Here is a 22,567-nt window from a genome sequence, read left to right as displayed (position 1 = left end):
AATGGCACCTTGAAGACAAACGTCTGTTCTTACACAAGCTTTTGTGAGTCAAAGCTCACTTGAAGCTCTGACTCACGAAAGCTCATGAAAGAATAAATGAGATTAGTGTTTAAGGTGACAGCAGACCTGGGTTTTGTTTTGTTAGTATCTGCTGGGGATTGATTCGGCTAATTGAAGATGTGTTCATCTACTGAGTTATAGCCCCTCCCATAAACACAGAGATTCACACAGGGATTTTCCAGCCAATGGCTCATTCTTGAATAAGGAAGGGGGCCGTGGCTCAGTGGTAGAGCCTCTGCTTGGTATGCAGAAAGGCCCAGGTTCAATCCCCGGCATCTCCAGTTAAAGGGACTAGGCAAATAGGTGATGTGAAAGACCCCTGCCTGAGACCCTGGAGAGCTGCTGCTGGTCTGAGTAGACAATACTGACTTTGATGGACAAAGGGTCTGATTCAGTATAAGGCCGCTTCATGGGGTCATGTGTTCAATAAGGAAAGTGCTTCTTCAAAAATCTTGGAAAACGTGCTCCCCCCACCCCAAGTAAGATTATTCCCTTATTCCAAAAATTATAGCCAAAGTTTTTCAGGGGGTTAAATTACTGCCAAGAATCCTCTATCAATATTTTTATGTGTTCTAGAGAAGATGACTCTCAAAAGGCTTGGAATCTCACCAAAAATCATCCACTGAAAGCTGAGTGCTTTATAATAAGTAGACTTTTAATTTCCATAAAATTCCCTTTCCAGGTTCAAGTAGCTCACCCAAGTTACCAGAACAATGGTTCATCACTGTTCAGTGTTACCACAATAAATATGTACAGGAGCAGCCAGAGATTAGCAACGTATCAGGGGAAAATATTGCTTTGGTATTGTTGTCCTTTGCAATTCGGGGTTTGTGCCTCTTTAGAGCTCGGGAGACGTTTTGGGCAAACACCTCCCGAGTAAAGCAGAAGCGATGTAACTGAGGCCCTTGGCAAAGTTGGTGATGGCGTCAATGATCAGCAAAAACATCCCGCCGATGCCTGAAGCGATGTCATGGAGGACTTGGGGAATGGCACCCAGGACGTAGAAAGGGAAGCACACAATATCCACCAGCAGATTAAGCGGGATGCTGAGAAGGCGGTACACGAGCATCAGCACGCTGTAGATGTTCGAAGCGATGCCGTTCAGGATACAGAGGATGGCCTGCACCAGGTTGACAAAGATGCTCACCAGGACGCCACAGATCCCCGACAGGAAAGTGCAGACGGCCTGGACGAGATTCTGAACGAGCTGACACACAATGCTGCAGATCAGCCGGACGAGCTGCCAAATGAAGCTGCAGATGTATTGCAGCAGCTTGCAGATAGGCGTGATGAAGAAACCGCACAGCTTTCGCAGAAAGCCGCCCCCCTCCTCGGTGTCGTCGGTGGTCTGCTGAGGTGAAGGGCACTCTTTCGCTTTCGGCTCCTCCTGCTGGATCTCCTTGACGGACCGCTGCACCACCTCCAGTGCCTTCGGGTCGCTTCTGTCCTGGCTGCAGTGGTCCTTGAACAGCTGGGTCCCTTCCGGAAGCTTCTTTTCGAGCTCTTTCAAGGTCAGCTCTTCCAGACGGCTCCCAGCAGCCACTGGTTTATCGAACGCCATGGACCAGGACTTGGAGCCGTCATCGCAGCAGGCCGCCAGCCAGAGAGCCTCGGGGACGGAAATCTTGTCCTTGGCTTTGACAGAGGAGGGAACCGCTCCTGAAATGAGGTAGAGGTTTTTCCCTTTTTCGCAGTGAGGAGCCAGGCCGCGGCTGACCAGGTTGCTGACTTCCCAGTCCCAGGTTTCCTGGACTGCTGAGGGCACGGGGATGGCATTGGTCAATGTGTTTGTGGCTGCCTGGTGGTCGCCCTTATGGAGAGAGCTGGGGTTGAGATGTTCTCTCTTGTAGCCAGAATCTGTGTAGTCTGCAGTGAGGGCCTGGTTTTCCCCCAAATTCTCCACTGAACCTGTGACCTCAGCTTCTGGCATCATTCCTTCCAGGCCATTTTTAGGATCATCGATCTGAAATGTTGAAAAAGAACAATTACTGAATTCAGAGCCAAAATAAAAACCTGGGTCTGTATTTGCAATGGGATCAATTTGCAATGGGATCCTCCAGAACAGATTGGCCCGGGATCCTGGACTTTTTTTTTTTTGGTCATCTTCTGGGCATGGAGCAGGGGTCACTAGGGGGGTGCAGGGGAGGTAGTTGTGAATTTCCTGCATTGTGCAGGGGGCTGGACTAGATGACCCTAGAGGTCCCTTCTAACTCTATGATTCTATGACTCCTGACCAAATGGGTTTACGGAAGAAATGAAATTTGCATCTGTTTCCACTTCAGGATAATACACTGGTAGAACAGACCGCAGCTTGCAGCTCTGAATAAGCTTTCGTGTTTTAAAAATAAAAAGACCAAGCTAATAGAAAGCTAAGACTGCAAGAAGAAAAGAGCCAATCTCCTTTTTTTTTTTGCTTGCTATGCTAGTTTTCTCTTCACTGGAATTTTTTAAACAGTGGCGCATCCCAAAATGCCACCTTCCCCATGCGACCGGAGGTCGTTTGGTCTCTTCAACTCCATCAGCATTCTGTTACCACCTCACTGTCCTACATGTGTGAACCTGGTCTTGCAATCCAGGCATAAGCAGTTAACACCCTTCTAAGGACTTCAATGGAATTAGAAGGGTGTTAACTCTGCTGATGGTTAAACTGTTGATCTCCGCAAGTTAGGAACTCACTTCTATGTGCTTGTATTCTCGCAGGAAGAAGAAACAAAAGAATAAGAGGAGGTATTGCCTCTCTGTGTGCTGCAATCTCCTAACTATAACAGCACAGAGATTGTGGACTTTGGTCAGAAACATTTCTATTTTATCGTTGATGCATACAGCATTTACTTTGTTGCCACAATCCCAGAAAGCGCTAAACCCCCTGAAATTGCTCAGTATTAACCATCTATGCTTTCTGCTAGATTAAAACCTATGAATAGTACATATGTCTTTTATTTTTTTGTCATCAAGTCACACCTGTTAGGGTTTTCAAGGCAAGAGATGTTCAGAGATGGTTTGCCATTTCCTGCCTCCACATCACAAACCTGGTATTCCTTGGAGGTCTCCCATTCAAATACTAGCCAGGGCTTACCCCGGTTAATTTCTGAGATCTGACGAGATCAGGCTAGATTTGGGGCTATACAGGTCACGGCAGAAAAGCCTCTTCTTTGAACACAAGAAGACTCCAATGAACTAAGCAGGCAGAAACAGAATTCAGGGCATGCCTAGCTCACCCAGTTATTATCTTGAGGATCTCACTTAACCCTTTAAGTTGGTGGTAGAACGTACTGTCGCAGCCGACATATGGTGACCCCATAGGGCCAGTGTGTAGTGGTTAAGAGCGCTGGTTTGGAGCGGTGGACTCTGATCTGGAGAACCGGGTTTGATTCCCCACTCCTCCACATGAGCGGTGGAGGCTAATCTGGTGAACTGGGTCTGTTTCCCCACTCCTACACATGAAGCCAGCTGGGTGACCTTGGGCTAGTCACACTCTCTCAGCCTCACCCACCTCACAGGGTGTCTGTTGTGGGGATGGGAAAGTGATTTTAAGCCAGTTTGATTCTTCCCCAAGTGGTAGAGAAAGTTGGCATATAAAAACCAACTCTTCTTCTTTTCAAGGCAATAAATGTTAGAGGTGGTTTGCCATTGCCTGCCTCTGCATTGCGACCCTGGACTTCCTTGGTGTTCTCCTATCCAAATACTAACCACAGACGACCCTGTTTAGCTTCCAAGATCTGATGAGATCGGGCTTATTCCTCCCCTCACCCCAAAAATATCAGGGCAGCGTACCTGGTTCTCCTTTCCTCATTTTATCCTTCCATCAACCCTGTGGGGTAGGTGAGGCTGTGATTGTGTGGTTAATCCAGGTTCACCTGGCAAGCTTCTATAGCAGAATGGGGATTTGAAGCTGGATTTCCCTGGTTCTAGTCCAACTAGACTCTAACCAATGCACCACCCTGATGTTTAAATTATCCGAACAGAATTAGAGAGATGATTAATACTTCATTTCAAAAAAACTGCATTGCTTTTCTATAGCCAGAATTGGTTCGACAGGATTGCTGCCTCTTCATCTGAGAGAGTGTGGTGTTCAGTGCAAAGAAAGGACTGATAAATTAGCTGTAAAGCTTCCTAGAATTCTCAGGCATTTGGGAAGTGGTTGTACCGGATATTAACGTTGAACTCATTTAAGACCAACCGCAATGACAGAACACAGTGCGCGAGCTTTTGAGTTCTCCAGGACTTTTCATTAACCTGGATATTTGACAGGGAGGGGAGAGAACAAATGTCTTAATCCGTGTTCTTAATGCCTCGTCATCCAAGCTCGCAGGCTGCTTTGTGCCATTTTGATTTGCCCTCATAAAACAAATTCCATGGGTGTTTTTTTTGGGATCCAGGCTTTGTACGTATTTACCCCAAGGGAAACTGAACAAAATATAGAGTTATTACCCAAAAGCTGTTCATAGGAAAATTATACTGTAGTGCTGTGTTTTTGTTTTTACTGTCAAGTCATACCTGACTTATGGCGACCCCGTAGGGCTTTCAAGCAAAGAGAAGTTCGGAGGTGGTTTGCCATTGCCTGCCTCGCGTCCCGACCCTGGTATTCCTTGGAGGTCTCCCATACAAATACTAGCAAAGGTCGAGATTGAGAGTGTGTGTCTGGCCCAAGATCACCCAGAAAACTTCCATGGTGCAAGGGGATTCGAACCTGGGTTTCCCAGATTCTAATCTGACACTTTAACCATTACACCAGGCTTGGTCTCATAGTGCTATAGTCTATGTAAAATTATATTCTACCTAAAATTATAATCTATCAGCATGGCATAGTGGTTAAGAGTGGTGGTTTGGAGCAGTGGACTCTGATCTAGAGAAGTGGGTTTGATTCCCCACTTCTCCACATGAGCGGCGGAGGCTAATCTGGTAAATTGGATTTGTCTCCCCACTCCTACGCACGAAGCCAGCTGGGTGACCTTCGGCTAGACACACTCTCTCAGCCCCAACCTACCTCACAGGGTGTCTGTTGTGGGGAGGAGAAAGTAAGGTGACTGTAAACCAGTTTGATTCTTCCTTAAGTGGTAGAGAAAGGCAGCATATAAATACCAACTCTTCTTCTTCCTCCTCCTCCCCCCACCCCATGCCCTGACCTGGATGGCCCGGAGTAGCCCAATCTCATCAGATCTGAGAAGCTAAGCAGGTATTTGGATGGGGAGGGGGGGCACCAAGGAAGTCCAGAGTTACTACACAGAGGCAGGCAATGGCAAACAACCTCTGAACATCTCTTGCCTTGAAAACCATATGGGATTGCCATAAATTAGCTGCGACTTGACAGCGCTTTCCACCACCAAGAGGAGTCTGTAAAAATTGTTCATCATTGCCCGTTTCCCATAAGGAAGAATGCAAACATTGGAAACATGTTGACAATTCAGGGGAACTGTATAACCAACATGTTAGTAAATTGTTTTCTTGTATCAATGGGCTGTGTCCTCTCAGGGATTTCTTTTTTGGTCGTCTTCCACCACAACCACTTCCATTTTACTGGCCTCGTCTTTAGTCTGGCAAATTAGGGGCATTCTGGATGCTGCTGCAAGAGCAGCGCATAATAAGTGTGACACGTGACGGGTGTCAGTCACATCCACTTTATTATTTCAAATAAAACTGCAGAATAGCTCATTTAATGCGAGAGCCATTACAGCCCCTTATGACTACGTAAAACAATTTTCAATGGCTTCACCTTTAATCTGGCAAATTAGGGGTATTCTGAACACTACTGCAAGAGCAGCGCATAGCGCATAATAAGTGTGACACCAGTGTCAGTCACATCCGTATAATAATTTCAAACAAAACTGTAGAACAGCTCATTAATGCGAGAGCCATCACTGCCCCTTGTGACTACGTAAAGCTATTTTCAGTTTTCAAAGTGACTGTACTAAACAAAGCACATTGTATTTCCACAAAATTATCTTCCACTGCCATCTTAATTTTTCAAGAGAGACAGGAAGGAGAGTAAATGTGCTCAGGACTTTGATCTACCCAGAATCCTCTTCAAACCACACATATTTAAGAACCCAATGACAAGACGGATGAAGCATGTCTGTTATCAGTAGGGTTGCCAACCTCCAGGTACTAGCTGGAGATCTCCTGCTATTACGACTGATCTCCAGCCGACAGACATCAGTTCATCTGGACAAAATGGCCGCTTTGGCAATTGGACTCTATGGCATTGAAGTCCCTCCCCAAACCTTGCCCTCCTCAAGCTCCACCCCAAAAACCTCCCACCAGTGGTGAAGAAGGACCTGGCAACCTTAGTTATCAGTTAAAAACACCAAGTAACATCAATCGTAGCTCTTAAGGGGGGAAATAAAGAGTACAAGAGTACTACAAGAGTATGTACAAGAGTATTAAATTTACATAAACATCCACTTGTTAGATATAATAGTAGATGATGTAGTAGATGATATTAAGTAATATTAGTTAAGCTTTATACGGTCAATTTTGTATGAGGGGGGATTCAATAATGTAGAGTATGGTACCTCCGCTCCTGGGGCGGGGGGACGAAGATCTTGTTGTAGATACGTTTCAAATATGTAGCTATGTTCACGAATATGGAGTGCATGTTATATGTTTGTTATGTTGTTAGGTTTGAGATAATTAAAAAAAATTACTTAAAAAAAGAGACTGACGAAACATTGTTTCTGACCGTTTCTTTTTTGTGTGTGACGGCAGAGCGGTGTTGTTTTTTCTTCCTACTACTCAAGGGACCCCAAAAGAGGAATAACCCACCTCAAATGAATGGCTGGCCGCCAAATGAATGTGTGATTTTCAGTCCCTTCCTCTTATCCAACCGCCAGGCAACAGACTCTATAGATGGCAGAATGCCCTTCCTCGTGATTCTGCCAAGGTCTAGGGCAGGGGTCCTCAACCTTTTTGATCCTGCAGGCACATCTGGAATTGGGGGGGCATGGGGGGGCACCGAAACAAAACAGCTGTCGCAAAATGGCTGCCACAGGAGGCGGAGCCAGGCACAACGTGATCGCCACAGCTTATCTTCAGTAACACAGTGCAGACCCTTCTTCTGTGGTGGCAGCTGCTGCCAAAGCAACATAGAGTCCAATCGCCGAAGTGGCCATTTTCTCCAGGGGAACCGATCTCTGTCGGCTGGAGATCAGTTGTAACAGCGGGAGATCTCCAGCCACCACCAGGAGGTTCACAACCCTACTACACTTGAGGCCAGCTGGGTGACCTTGGGCTAGTCACAGTTCTCTTAGAGTTCTCTCAGCCTCACCTACCTCACAGGGTGTCTGTTGTGGGGAGAGGAAGGGAAGGAGATTGCAAGCCGGTTCAGCATATAAAAACCAAGTCCTCCTCCTCCTGTTGTTGTTGTTGTTGTTATTCTTGTTGTAAGGTCAATAGCATCTCCAAGTATGGGATCAAGAAAAGGGGGGGGAGGATGAATTACCCTTTACTCCAGCACCGCAGACCTGATCGAGTGGCCCCCTCCTCACCTTACGTTTGTAGGTATTTATTTTAAAATGCAGGAGATGTTAATTGGAGATTTCCTGAGTGATAGCTAGTTTGGTCCTCCAATTAAGCCTTGCCTCTTGCTAATCAGAGACAGCAGATGCCACAGCCCTTCTGAAACACCTGTTCGCCCAGGGTACCACCTGTAAATAAATTCGGCACCTGCAATTATGGAGACATCTCCACAATATTTTCCATGCCTTTCTTGTCACCGAATGCCAGCGCAGCTTACATCATGAAATCTTCTTGATCACTGCCGTTGCTTAGCGACTGGCTGACTGTTCGGCAGTTGCCTAGCAACTATGCTCACACACACACACACACGCACACACACCTAACTTTCCTCCCGCCTCCTGCCAAATGCCTGAGCCATGCTTGATAATGGTGAATAGCAGACAACTATAATGTGCGTCATGCCTCAGATTCCAGACAATTATTAATACATTCGGGACAGGTCCAACGTATGGCACAGTCCCGTACCATGTTGTTGCTAGCCCATTCTGTTCCAAGCCGGCACAATTCATGCATGCTGTCAAACGCAATCCATCAGTGGGCCTCAATTAAGAAGAAGAAGAAGGAGAGTTGGTTTTTATATGCCGACTTCACCACTCAAGGAAGAAACAAACTGGCTTACAATCACCTTCCCTTCCCCTCCCCACAACAGACACCATGTGAGGTAGGTGGGGTTGAGAGAGTCTGACTAGCCCAAGGTCACCCAGCTGGCTTCATGTGCAGGAGTGAGGAAACCAACCCGGTTCACCAGATTAGCCTCCGCCGCTCATGTGAAGGAGTGGGGAATCAAACCTGGTTCTCCAGATCAGACTCCACCACTCCAAACCACCACTCTTAACCACTATAACACTCTTAACCACTACACCACACTGCCTGTGATTGCAAGAACTGGGAAGAAGGTTTGGAGCAAGCACCTGGAAAGCCACAATACATGGCTGGCGGGCTGCAGTACCTTTAGCGCAGGGTTCCCCAACATGGTGTCCATGGGTGCCAATGTGTTTTTAGAAACTGGCCAGGGCCAGGTGGGGTTTTTGCCCAGCAAGGGTTCTGATTGGCCACTGGAGATCTGACCGGCTGTGCAGATTGCTTCGCCAGCAACTGCCACCACAGCACAAGGATTTGCACAGTGTGACCGAAGGTAAACCGCAGCAGTCATTTTGTGACCTGCGCCCCACCACACTGTGTCACAATTCCACAGGCGCCTGCAGGCTCAAAAAGGTTGGGGACCACTGCTTTAGGGGGTCGCAACTTGTGCTGGCTTGCTCCATCCTCCTATAATTGGCTTTCATTAAGGAGAGGGGGGGAAGCCAATAAATTGCTGAGAAATGTTAAGACTGAGTCAATGTCAGGCCTTTGCTGGTAGCAGGAGTAAAGGCTCTTGACATGAGCAGGCCAGTTTCTGGCTTCACGTCAAGTCCTTGGTTCTCATGCCTGTAAACTCTGTGTACAGTTTCGCTCGTCCTGTTTTCCACAGCTGTGCTCTGATGTTTAGTCTTCCTGGGAATCGCCTATCTCGGGATTGCTTAGACTTGTTTACCTTAGCCTTGTTTACCTTCACAGCCTGTATTGCTGTTAAACATGTAACCTGCCTATGTTTCGCCATTACCAGCCTCACCTGCCTGTAGGCAGTCAGTCTTTTAATCTTTCTTTTTGCTCCTAATAAAGTATTACTGCTTCAGAGCTACCTGCCTGGATGAGTTTGCTTATGGGATGCTAGGGACAGACGCCTGATCCTGACAGTCAAAGGCCATTTATGCTTGGTAATTAGCAGCGTGTTCCAGGCTGAAGTGCCCCGCATATTTATTTATTTTAGTTTTTCACACATTCATGAAGTGACTGTGAAGCCGGCGCATACCTGCTTCGCATTTCTTAAGAGCCCCTTTAACTTGACCTTTTGTGTTTGCTCCGCCCCCTCCTCGAAGAATCCCCTCAAGGGAGCATGCAAACTCACAGCCGCAGGTTAGCTATGCAAACAGTAGTTGCTAATGGAACAAAGGAGCAGGCAAGCGGGGTGTGTGGAATTTCTCCTTTTGCATCGGGACCGTAAATAGGCATTTTAAAGGTTGCTTTCTAAAAAAAGAGCTTTGAGCGAGCGTTAAAATTGACCCTGCATAAATGGCCAAAGTAATCAGAGCAACAGCTGATATCCTAGAGAGCATCCTGTGATAAACCACAATTCCAGTGGCACCTTAAAGACTAGCCACATTTTTTTTCAATACGAGCTTCGGTGTCATGGGCCCTGCCTTGGGAGCTGAGGACTCGGAGGACTCTGAAGCTGAAGTGGAGGAACAGGTTGCCTCTGGGCCTTCAGTACCTCCATTGCAGTCAGTAGCACAGGAGCCTGAAACAACTCAGCAGGAACCACAGCTAGGCAGAGAGATGGAACAAGGGCAGACAGAAGCTACTCTTCCCCCAACCCCTGCAGCAGAAGCTGAGAATGGCAGCCCTCCAAGCTCACCTGAACCTGATAGGCATATCAGGACTCTGCAGCGTGTGGTTTTGGAGGGTAAAAGGAGGAGTGCTCGCTTGGAGAGGCTAAACAGACAGAGAACTGGTGCTGAGTCTTTTCAGGATGAAGCCTAGCTTGGAAGTGCACTGACTGATAAAGGCAGTGCAGGCATGCTTTCACTTTGCAGAAGCAACTGTGCAGTTTCTCTGTGTTCCTGATACTGCCTCTGATTACTCTTTCCTGCCGTTGACTCCTGCCTGCTTTGACGACGCCTCTGACTTCTGACCCTGGTAGATAGCATAATCTTTGTCGCCTGCTCCGAAAGGGGCTAAATACCTCCCGCACGTCTGAAGACTGCGGGCACCGCCCAGCCCTTGGCCTACGCCGGCACATTCTGTGAGTCACACCCCTTGGGCTGTGAGCACAGATGCTCATGTTGAAATAAATGTGGTTAGTCTTTAAGGTGCCACTGGACTTGCGGTTTATTATACTTTTATGGCACCATCCTAAGTAGAGTTGTGTATGTGCATTATGTGCCATCAAGTGGCTTCTGACTTATGGCAACCCTATGAATTAATGGCCTCCAAAACATCCTGTCATTAACAGCCTTGCTCAGGTCTTGCAAACGGAAGGCCGTGGACTTCAGTTGCATCCTTCTAGGTCAGTGGTTCCCAAACTTTTTGGGCCACCATCCCCCTTGGTTCCACAAACTCAACCCCAAAGCCCTCTACCCTATCCTATAAAAAGCATTATTCAAAATAGGGGTTTGCATGACTCACTAAAAACAATAAAATGTCAAAACAGTAACAATTAATTGCACCTCTATTCAAAATCAAATGAAAACTTTTTAGTTGAAATTTATTCAACAGAACTGATGAACACGATCCAGCGGTACCAGCTCTTCAAAGTCTGGGAATAAATTCTGATAGTTTCCACCAAATTTGCCAGCACAGTGCCATAGCTTGATCTATTGTAAATTAGTGAACGACACAGTTGAAGGGGCCCCACCTCCAGCGCCCCCCTGCTGCCCTCTTGCCTTAGTGCCCCCATGGGTAATCCCACTGCCCCCCAGGGGTGGTACTGCCCACTTTGGGAACCACTGTTCTAGGTCAACGGAAATCAGTGGGCTTAAGAAGGGTGTAACTCTACTTAGGATCACACTGCTCACTTCGCACATGCTGGAAAGTACAGAAGGGCCAACACATCACAACAGCAAATGGCAATTAATCCATCCGACATGGAGTAGGACACTTCCTTGGAAGCTGAATTATTCGCATGCACGCACACACACACACACACACACAACCAGCTTTCCACCACCTGTCTCTTCTTACTCACCAGGGCTCACAGGAGCCTGGGCAAGGAGAGAGCCAGTGTGGTGTAGTGGTTAAGAGCGGCAGACTCTAATCTGGAGGACCAGGTTTGAATCCCCACTCCTCCACATGAGCGGCGGACTCTACTCCGGCAAACCGGGTTGGTATCCCCACTCCTCCACATGAAGCCAGCTGGGTGACCTTGGGCCAGTCACAGTTCTTTCCAAACTCTCTCAGCCCCACCACCTCACAAGGTGTCTGTTGTACGGAGAGGAAGGGAAGGAGATTGTAAGCCGGTTTGGTTCTCCTTAGAAGGTAGAGAAAGTCGGCATGTAAAAACCAACTCTTATTCTTCAAGCAAAGAAATGGCACCATAAGTGTTGAGTTAACCACTCCGTTTCCCACCACTTATGGAAACAGACTTACATCAACCACAGTATCCCAGGGCTATCCCAATAGCTTTGATCCAGAATTACCCTCTCCCTCTGCAACCAGATGTTGTTTTGAGGGACCAAATTACACGTCTGCAGTTCCCGTGACAGAGCAACAGCATCTACAGTCCAGCCCACAAAACAGCCACATGAAGGAGCCACAAACAGACAGGACTCCCATTCATGTATCAGCTACTTCCAACATATTTACACTTTCTTGCTTCCCATCTTTGCCCGTTCGAAACACTGTGGCACAAACAGAATCTGCCTTCAGCGTTCAGTCTTTCTCTCAGACTCTGCATCTGTGCCCACCATTTTGCGAGAGATACCAATGCATTCCCCCTCCCGTCACAGCCAGCTACAACTTGGAAGCACTCTAAAATTACAACCTGTGCGGAAGATTTTAAAGAATAGACAGCAACGGCCTTCGGGGAATATCTGCTTGGATGATTAAATACTCGGAAGTAAGAATTCAAGAAACTACTGTTTACCCTTTATACATTGTCGAGTGCAAAGCGGTTTCGTCCCTCGTTCCCTTGGCTCTCCTTAGAACAACCTTGGAAGGAAGGCAGATGACCCCTGGGGACATTTTATGGATGCAGAACTGAGGCTAAAAGTTGGAGTTAACTAAGGCCATTTATGCACGGGAGGTTTTGCCTTGGATTTACTGCTCTCTAGATGCACGTTTTCCCCATCCAGATTCTCAACACTCAACAATAAGCCCCCATGCAGAGTTTTGAGAATTTGGATGGGGAAAACGGGCATCTAGAGAGCAGCAAACCCAAGGCAAAACCTCCCATGCATAAATGGTCTAACTCTCTCGGGAATAGACCCTGGGACTCGACTGCCAGTGCCAACCTCTTCATGCGCTTCATGCTCACAGTAGGAAGGGCGCCATCGAAACTACAACACGGAGGCACTGCTGGTTTTCCAGAGATGTTGAAACAGGCTAGGAGACGAGGGTTAGCTGGGTAGTTAGAGAAGGATTGAAAAAGGGCTTGGCAGCTGAGTGCCAGCGTGTGTCCAAGGTACTTATTAAGGGCGTTTGGGATTCCAAAGAGGAGAGGTAATGGATTCGAATTAAAGAACGTTTGGAAAACCAGCCTAGGGTTTCCACCTTCTCCTTCCATGTGTTTAACAGCTGTGTGGTGGTCAAAGTTAAGCAGCCGGCATCGCATGACAAAGGGAAACCTCTACCTGTTAAATTATTTCCCGTCATTCAGTTGTTCAAGACCAAAGAACCCTGCCAGAAGAAGAAAAAAATGTGGCAACCCGATAATTCCTAGACCCAGAATATAGACAGCCAGCGTGTTGTGGTTAGTGTCAGATGAGGATCTGGGTTCAAGGCCCCACTCTGCCATGAAAGCTCACTGGGTGAGTGACAATGGGCCAGTTAACCTCTCTCAGCCTAACCTACTTCACAGGGCTGTTCTGAGGATAAAATGGAAGATGGGAGAATGATATTGTAAGTTGCTTTAGGTCCTCACTTACCCTGCTTTGTGTGTGTTAGGTGCTGTCAAGTAGCTTCCGACTCATGGCGACCCTATGAATCAATGTCCTCCAAAATGTCCTATCTTTGACAGCCTTGCTCAGATCTTGCAAACTGAGGGCTGTGGCTTCCTTTATTGAGTCAATCCATCTCTTGTTGGGGCTTCCTCTTTTCCTGCTGCCCTCAATTTTTCCTAGCATGATTGTCTTTTCCAGTGACTCTTGTCTTCTCATAATGTGACCAAACTACGATAGCCTCAGTTTAGTCATTTTAGCTTCTAGGGTCAGTTCAGGCCTGATTTTATCTATAACCCACTGATTTGTTTTTTTGGTGGTCCAGGTTATCCGTAACACTCTCCTCCAACACCACATTTCAAAGGAGTCTACTTTCTTCCTATCAGCTTTCTTCAATGTCCAGCTTTCACACCCCTACATAGTAACAGGGAATACGATGGCATGAATTAACTTAGTCTTGGTGGCCAGTGACACATCCTTACACTTCAGAATCTTTTCTAGCTCCTTCATGGCTGCCCTTCATGGCTGCCAGGTATAAATAAATACAGTGATAAAGGATCGTGTGCATAAGAATCACCTTGCGGTTTGAGGCCGTGGTCTAACAAGTTTTGCATTTGGTTGCCGATGGTGCCCAACCAGCTGCACCCAGGAAACCCACAAGTCCTTTCCTGTCACACAGCCCCATTATGTGGTATTCTGGGCTAATACTGCCTCTTCACACGGAGGTTCTATTTAGCCACTCTGGCTAATAGCCACTGTTAGACTCATCCCCTATAAAACAATCTAATCTCTTTTTTAAAAGCCATCTAAAATCATGAGTGTCACATCAATAAAGGATTCTTTGGTAATTAACCAGGTGATACATATTTGTGTACAGTCAAATAGAAATGCAGCTGAAGGCTCCATTTCTTTTCACAGTTGTTTTGTTCTCTTATGGACAGCAGGTACCGGATGTTCCCCTTTTGCCTATAACCTTCTTGCTTATGTTCTTAATCACATTGCTATTAAAAATTCACATCCAGGCAAGAGTGCTGTAAGCAAGAAAGTGGAAAGTAGAGGACTGCCCAGAATGGACAAATAAATTTGCAGAATATGCAACGATGGCTAAATCAGCATCTTTAGTGCATAAGAGATCAACCTCTGAGTTTTATGGAAAAAAATGGAAACTATTTTTTTAACTATAGAGCTGATAGTCAATAAAAGAAATAGAATGTAAAAATTTAAGTAATAAACATATTATTAGATATGGAAATATAATTAGAGAGAAGAAAACTGTAAGTCAAAGAAGGAAGAAATTGGATTGTAACCATAAAGTAACCACCTGCCATGTGGGCAGGAAGACCTGCCATTTTCTCTGCCCCTGTGGTGGCCACTTCCTTCCCTGCCATGGGGGACAGGGGCTTTTATTGATTTTTTAAAAAATCAGCAATTGGCATATTAATATATTCATCTGTCTCCTTCTATCATTCAGCCTCCAGATGTCTGCTCTTCCCTCACTAATTCTCATTGACCATTCCTCCCATTCATGTGTTTACTGCTGATGTGTTCTATTTTAATGGTTTTTAACTAGATATAGATGATAGAAGATGGATAGAAGATAGATAGAAGATAGATAGATAGATAGATGATAGATAGATGATAGATAGATGATAGATAGATAGATAGATAGATAGATAGATGATAGATAGATAGATGATAGATAGATAGATAGATAGATAGATAGACAGACAGACAGACAGACAGACAGACAGACAGACAGACAGATAGATAGATAGATAGATAGATAGATTTATTTGGTTTTGTACCCTGCCCTCACTCCTGGGCCAGAGACCGGGCTCAGGGTGGCTCACAACATAGCAATCCCTAACATGGTGTAATAAATACAATAAAACAGCATTAAAATATTGTTTTACTGTTTTTATTGTTTGATGCCTTGGGAAGCCGTGGGTGGGTGGAAAGGAAAGGTGGCTTTACAATGTTTTAAATAAAAAATAAACATTGGTAAGTCAATTACTGCTTTGTTTTTTAAATACTTGGAAAAGGCCCCCTCCTGTAATGCAGTGGGTAGGTGGGGTGCTGCCAAGAGGACAGAGGCAGGGAAAGAAGAAGAGTTGGTTTTTATATGCCGACTTTCTCTACCGCTTAAGGAAGAATCAAACTGGCTTACAATCGCCTTCCCTTCCCCTCCCCTCCCCACAACAGACACCCTGCAAGGTAGGTGAGACTGAGAGAGCTGTGACTAGCCCAAGGTCACCCAGCTGGCTTCATGCGTAGGAGGGGAGAAACCAATTCGGTTCACCAGATTAGCTTCCGCCGCTCACGTGGAGGAGTGGGGAATCAAACCCGGTTCTCCAGATCAGATCAGAAAATGTGCGGGAACTTGCAATCTGGGAGCTATGTTGCCGCCGCACAGGCAACCGCAGCAACCCAGGGGCTTCCAAAGGAAAGTGCTGCCATGAGGAAAAGCCCTAAATCACATATCAAACACGGTATTTTCCTTTGAGCTTATTTGGGCCCTTCGATGAAGGCTTTCACAGCTCCGCAGAACCAAAGTCCTACTAGACTGTTCGCCTCATACCTGGGCCTACTCCTAAACGTCCTCTCCAAGGTTATTATCGCCCTCTAAGGGCTTACCACAGAGCCCCTCGGGTATCTTCCACCATTTGACGAAACCAGACCAGTTGATCAAGTCAGGCTGGGTGAGTCGTGAACCAATTACTGGGGACATGAGCCTATTCACTACGCAGGAACCGGAGGAGTAAAACAGATATTAGCGCTGGACTTCAAAGATCCGAAATCAGGCTTGGTCAACACGGGAACGTGAATCACCTTATTTCTCAACATTTGATGATTATACTCCGGGGGCCGCTTCCTATTTCAGGTATGCTGTGATTTCTCAGCATTTCATCATGGCACATCTGAGGTGGTTCCACTAAGAAGCAGCAGTGCCTTTGAGGTGATACACAGGTTTGCCCCATTCACACATCTAAATCATCCATTGATGTATCAGGGCCAAATTACACACGAGGTGGCCACGAGGAGGCCATCGCGTCCGGTTTGCTCCTCAGTTATCAAGCAGTTCCTCCTGCATGTGTGAACCAGCACAGATCTGCCATAAATTTTTCAGGTAGTCATCATCTCTCAGCCCAATGGATCGAAGAAGAAGAAGAAGAAGAAGAGGAGGAGGAGGAGGAGGAGGAGGAGGAGGAGGAAGAGGAAAGGAAGAGGAGGAAGAAGAAGAGTTGGTTTTTATATGCCAACTTTCTCTACCACTTAAAGAAGAATCAAACCAGCTTACAATCACCTCCCCTTCCCCTCCCCACAACAGTGGGGCTGAGAGAGCTCTAAGAGAGCTGTGACTAGCCCAAGGTCACCCAGCAGGTTTCATGTGGAGGAGTGGGGAAAACAATCTGGTTCACCAGATTTGCCTCCGCTGCTCATGTGGAGAGGTGGGGAATCAAACCCGGTTCTCCAGATTAAAGCCCACTGCTCCTAACCACCGCTCCTAACCGCTACACCACACTGGCTCTTGTGGTGGAATAATAAATAAGCTTGAGACATCAGATTCCATGCTGAAATCTGCTACAGAAATAATTCCCTTCTCTGCAAACACACACACACCCTCTGGAATTTTAACTGTGCTCTTGAAACGTTTTGAAATCTTTATCTGGCAACCCTACGAGACACACCTTTCCCTCCTGGCTGGCTAAAATCTCTTCCACAATCATCTCAAACAGCCACACCCCAAACGAGCCATACTGACAAGACTACAGCTTCGGCCCCATATCCAGAGAACATAAGAAAAAAGCCATGCTGGATCAGACCAAGACCCGTCAAGTCCAGCAGTCTTTTCTCACAGTGGCCAACCAGGTGCCTCTTGGAAGCCCCCAAACAAGACGACTGCAGCAGCACCATCCTGCCCATGTTCCACCACACCCAAAATAATAGGCCTGCTCCTCTGATCCTGGAGAGAATAGGTACGCATCATGACTAGTATCCTTTTTGACTAGTAACCATGGATAGCCCTCTCCTGCATGAGCATGTCCACTCCCCTCGAAAAGCCTTCCAAGCAGTGGCGGACTGGCCAGGGTGTCCGCTTGCCCGACGGCAAGTGGGCCCTGTGGGCCCCTGATGAAGTGGGGCCCCCCCCTTAAACATTAGTCGATAAGTTTAAAATGTTAATGACCTTTTAGTAGCTTGAAAATATAACAGAAGTTCCAGTGCTATCACTGTATGCCACTAAAATTTTAATTGTACCTTTTTTCCACTTATGTATTTTTTGAAAATTTCTTATAAAAAGTAAATGGTAGCCTTCTAGCTCTGGGTGGGGCCCCTTTGTCTCCTGGCGACCAACAGTTTTAGACCCAGTCCGCCGCTGCTTCCAAGTTGACAGCCATCACCACATCCTGGGGCGAGGAGGCAAAATGGCAGCCGTCCACAGCACCCTGAGTGAGGATGGCTGAAAGAGATGCGAGGGGAGCTTTAGGAATTTGTCTGACACGTCAAGTCGTGCCTCTGGGCTTTGTTTCTCCAAGGCCTCGCCGGAAAAAAATAACTCCCCCCCCCCCCAGAGCCTTGCCAATATCTCCCACCTCCCTTTCTAATTGAGCAGCTCCAATATGGCACAAAGCAGGACATCACCTGGGATCGGGACATGCTTAAAACCGCTCAACTGGCCAACAGGCCTAACAATGGCTTCTTTGAGAGGACTCTGTAGACCTCACTGTCAAAGATGAGCTAGAGCGACGCACAAAGAGACACATTTGTGTGGGAAAGAAAAGCTGATGTTTCTCCCTACCCCCCCCCCTTTTGCCTTCCCGATTCATTTTGGCCTGAGGCCTCTTTCTGTTTTGAGCAGGAGACTGTGCTGCAAGGGTCAGGGCAGAGGTTGGCACAAGCCTTGCTTCCCCAGGGATGCAGCCTCCCCCTCCCCCTGTGAGAACCACGGATCCGGGGGCAATGTGCCAGGGATTCATTCCTCAGGCAGCTTATCAGGCAGTCCTCTGCCAGAAGATCAGTAACAGTCAGCAAGCTTCCAGCTCCCCCACTATTAGTGGCTTTGCCTTGCCATGCACAGTTGTAGAGGGGATGCATTTATGAGCCTTGCATAAACGTAAGACGCAAAAGAACTGAACACACACGAAGCTGCCTTGTATTCACAGAATCATAAATCTTTTATGTATGGCTGTTTCACTCGCTGTCACCCCTCCAACGACTTCGGGTCTTGGGATTCTGCAGGCCGTTTTCAACCGTCAGAGGTCGCCTCGCTCTCCCCCTGTGTTTCCCCGTGCTTTGCCCGCGTTTTCAAATTCAAGATAAAACAGGTCCCTCAAAATGCAGGGAAAGGCAGGGGGAGAGCGAGTCGACCTCTGAAGGTCGGAAATGGCATCAACACAAAGACCCGAAGTCATCAGAGGGGTGACGGCGAGTGAAACAGACATGCATAAAAGACTGTCGAGTTAGAAGGAGCCATACGAGCCATCTAGTCCAACCCCCTGCTCAATGCAGGATCAGCCTACAGCATCCCTAACAAGTGCTTGTCCAGCCTCTGCTTAAAGACTGCCAGAGAGCTCACTACCTCCCTAGGCAGCCAATTCCACTGCCAAACTACTCTTACTGTAAACAATTTCCCCTAATATCTAGCCGGTACCTTTCCTCCTGCAATTTAAACCCATTATTGCGAGTCCTCTCCTCTGCCGCCAACAGGAACAGCTCCCTGCCCTCCTCTAAGTGACAGCCTTTCAAATACTTAAAAAGAAAAATCATGTTGCCATACTATCCAGCCTTTTTGCCCATAATTTATACCCATTATCGCGAGTCCTATTCTCGGCTGCCAACAGGAACAGCTCCCTGCCCTCCTCTAAGTGACTGCCTTTCAAATACTTAAAGAGAGAAATCACGTCCCCCTGAATCAGACACGACGTGATCCATCAAGGTCCGTATTGTCTAGTCAGACTGGCAGCGGCTCCAGGGTCTCAGGGAGAGGCCTTTCACATCACTTACTGCCTGGTCCTTTTAACTGGAGGATGCCGGGGACTGAACCTGGGACCTTTTGCATGCAACGAAGAGGTTCTTCCACTGAGCCATGGCCCCTCCCGAACTACAGGGAGACCAAACGGCAAAAATACCAAAATTTTCTACAGCACACAGGGGTTCTGCAGCAGTTCAAGTGACTATTTATCCTCTGGATTGGCTACAGTTCCCTTGTGGGCTCCCACTTTTCTTGGGTTTGGCTGCTATAGTATCTGCAAAACAGCACTGAGGTGAGATCAGAGGGAGAGGGGGCTGTGGTTACAGGGCACTGACTAACCCACAAGGAGGGGCCATGGCTCAGCAGCAGAGCGTCTGCTTTGAGCCCAGAAGGTCTCCGCTTCAAATCCTAGCATCTCCAAGGAGAAGGATCAAGTGTGATCCGTAGAGAGCCACTGCCAATTAGGGGAGGTCTGATTCAGTATAAGGCTGTGTTCCTGTGTTCAAAAAGAGGGGTCACGTCACTGTTTGCCCATTTTTTAGGAGAAGGGTTGTGGCTCATTGGTCAAGCATCTTGGCCTGGCGTACAGAGAGTCCAAGGTTCAATCCCTGGCAGCTCCACGCAAAAGGATCAGGCAGGAGGTGATGTGAAAGACCTCAACCTACCACCTTGGAGAGCCACTGCCAGCCAGAGTAGACAATACTGACCTTGACAGGGCAACGGCCAGACACAGTATGCAGCAGCCGGGTATGATTCTGAAGCTGAGTTTCCCCCCACCCTGGTTAGACAGCATGGTATAGCGCAGTGGTTCCCAAAGTGGGCAGTACCACCCTGGGGGGGGGTTACTTAGGGGGGCACTAAGAGGCAAGGGGGCAGCAGGGGGGTGCTAGAGGTGGGCCCCTTCAACTGTGTTGTTGGATAGGGTAGGGGGCGCAGGGGTTGAGTGTGTGGCACCAAGGGGGTGGTGGCCCAAAAAGGTTGGGAACCACTGGTATAGCGGCTAGGGTGTTGGGCTAGGATCTGGGCTCCCCAGGCTCAAATCCCCCTCTGGCTGGAAGCTCAGGCCTACCTCACAGGGCTGTCGTGAAGACGGAGCACGACGCGCACGGCCCGGCGCTCTTTGGACGGAGGGCAAAACAGACCCGCGGGGAAGAAACCATGCCCCAAACCGGCCCAAAGGGCCCACCCTTCTCCGCGGGGCTTCTTCGCCAGCCCCTTCCCCGGGGGTGCCTGCGCCCTTACCTGCGGCTCCACCAGCCAGCTCTCCTCCCCGCCCGGCGACGGCTCCGCCTGGGTGTAGGCGAAGGCGGCGTAGAGGGGGGCCTTGTCCCGCGTGCTGTAGAGGGTGGCGAAGCGCGGCTCCCCCTTGTACACCTGGCAGATCTTCACGTGCGCCGGCGGCCCGGGGAAGCCCTCGGGGGGCGCGCGGGCCAGGAAGAAGCCGTCGCAGGCGGCGAAGCCCGCTTCCTCCGGGCCCACCACCCGCGCCCGGGCCGGGGACGCCAGGGCCAGGGCCAGCGCGCACAGCGCCGCCGGGGCGAGCCGCATGGTCCTCGGGCTGCAGGAGCAGGGGCTGCAGCAGGGGCTCCCTTCCCTCTCTGGGCTCGGCCTCTCGGGCTGCAGGGTCCCTTGGGAGGCGAGGCTGGGGGGACTCCGAGGCGCGCCGCGTCCCCTCCGCAGCTCCAAATGCGCCTCTGCGGCGAGGCGCGCGCGAAATAAGCCTCTTGGGCACGCCGCCGCGCCGGCGGAGCGCAGGCACGTGGAAGGGCCGGCGCGGTGACACACGCCTCGGCGCTCTGCACACGCTCAGAGGGAGGGGAGGGGCGGGGCGGGGAGGAATGCTTGGAATGCTGCGCCACAGAGCTGCTCTGCCAGGGCTGCGCCCGATGGGCAGCCGCGCGCCTTTCCGCGACCAACCTTTGCTGGCCTCCCCATCGCTCCCCCAACCTGCTGACCAGGCTTGCCTAGTGGCTGCCATTGGCATGAAATGCCATCTTTCGCGCCCCACGTCGCCGGCTCGGCCCGGTCTCTTTGGCGCAGGGCCACCCGCCGCTGTCGATTGGGGCGGGGAGGACCGCATTGCAGCCCCGGCGAGCCCCGCCGGCGGGGACGGGGCAGGACTCGGCCAGAAGGCCTCCCCGGCCGGTGGCGGCGGCGGAGCTGCTTGTGGGGCCGGCGGGGCCCTCGGTGGGCAGGCGGGCAGGAGCGCTGCTTCCCAGGTCGCCGGGGCCACTTAGGCCCGGGAGGTTTGGCCTGGGGTTTGCCGCTCTCTAGATGCACGTTTCCCCCCCCCCCCGTCTGAATTCTCCAAACTCTGCCTGGGGGTTTATGGTTGAGAATTCGGATGGGGGGAAATGTGCATCTAGAGAGCAGCAAACCCCAGGCCAAACCTCCCATGTATAAATGGCTCTAGAGCAGTGGTTCCCAACCTTTTTTTGACCAGGGACCACTAGGACTTTTTTGTTCGGTGCAGGGACCCCAAGGTTCCAAATAAAAATTCAGAGAATTTGAAAATAAACTTTAATCATAACTGTTAGTTAAACATTAAGCTTAGAATAATATTTGAATATATATTTTTATAATAGAGAACTTTTAATTGAAAATATTAATTTATTATGGGTTTATAACTTTGTTTCGCGGACCTTAATTTAGTTCTCACGGACCCCTGGGGGTCCACAGACCCTTGGTTGGGAACCAGTGCTCTAGAGGCACCTGGCTGGCCACTGTGTGAACATACTGCTGGACATGATGGACCTATGGAAGACAGGCAGCGCTGTCCTCCCTGTCTTCCATAGCACCTAATATCATAGGCATGCTCATAAGAACATAAGAAAGGCCATGCTGGATCAAACCATGGCTATTATATTAGGTGCTGTGGAAGACAGGCAGGACAATGCTGCTGCAGTCATCTTGTTTGGAGGCTTCCTAGAGGCCCCTGGCTGGCCACTGTGTGAACAGACTGCTGGACATGATGGGCCTGGGTCTGATCCAGCATAGCCTTTCTTATGGTCTCATGAGGATGCCTATTATATTAGGTGCTATGGAAGACAGGCAGGACAATGCTGCTGCAGTCATCTTGTTTGTGGGCTTCCTAGAGGCCCCTGGCTCGCCACTGTGTGAACAGACTGCTGGACATGATGGGCCTAGGTCTGATCCAGCATGGCCTTTCTTACGTTCTTAATGGCACTGTCGCTCATAGAATCACAGAGTTGGAAGGGGCCATACAGGCCCATCTAGTCCAACCTCCTGCTTAATGCAGGATCTGCCTAGACCAGGGATGGAGAACCTCAGGCCCGGGGGCCGTATGCGGCCCCCGAGGACATTTTTT

General features: G+C 48.8%; 2 protein-coding genes across 2 annotated transcripts in view; one reads left to right on the top strand and one right to left on the bottom strand.

Moving 5' to 3' along the window:
- CWC15 (CWC15 spliceosome associated protein homolog) overlaps positions 1-22,567 on the top strand; it is a 110,424-nt gene that overhangs the window by 45,584 nt on the left and 42,273 nt on the right. The gene's annotated exons all lie outside the window — the stretch shown is intronic.
- ENDOD1 (endonuclease domain containing 1) lies at positions 899-20,787 on the bottom strand. The gene is made up of 2 exons (XM_056858861.1): positions 20,482-20,787; positions 899-2,023 (listed from the first exon to the last, which is right to left on the bottom strand). The coding sequence occupies exons 1-2, from the start codon at positions 20,785-20,787 to the stop codon at positions 899-901; spliced, it is 1,431 nt and encodes a 476-aa protein (XP_056714839.1).

The sequence above is a fragment of the Euleptes europaea genome, chromosome 12 (genome assembly GCF_029931775.1).
Source record: "Euleptes europaea isolate rEulEur1 chromosome 12, rEulEur1.hap1, whole genome shotgun sequence".
NCBI classification, from domain to species: domain Eukaryota; kingdom Metazoa; phylum Chordata; class Lepidosauria; order Squamata; family Sphaerodactylidae; genus Euleptes; species Euleptes europaea.
The sequence above is the reverse complement of the archived record's forward strand: the minus strand, read 5'-3'. Positions and strand labels throughout refer to the sequence as shown.

Excerpts from the sequence above, each read along its gene's own strand:
- ENDOD1 (XM_056858861.1), bottom strand. The coding sequence starts at position 20,787 with ATGCGGCTCGCCCCGGCGGCGCTGTGCGCGCTGGCCCTGGCCCTGGCG. Across the intron at positions 2,024-20,481 it reads GCTGGCTGGTGGAGCCGCAG|ATCGATGATCCTAAAAATGG; the intron begins GTAAGGGCGCAG and ends TCAACATTTCAG.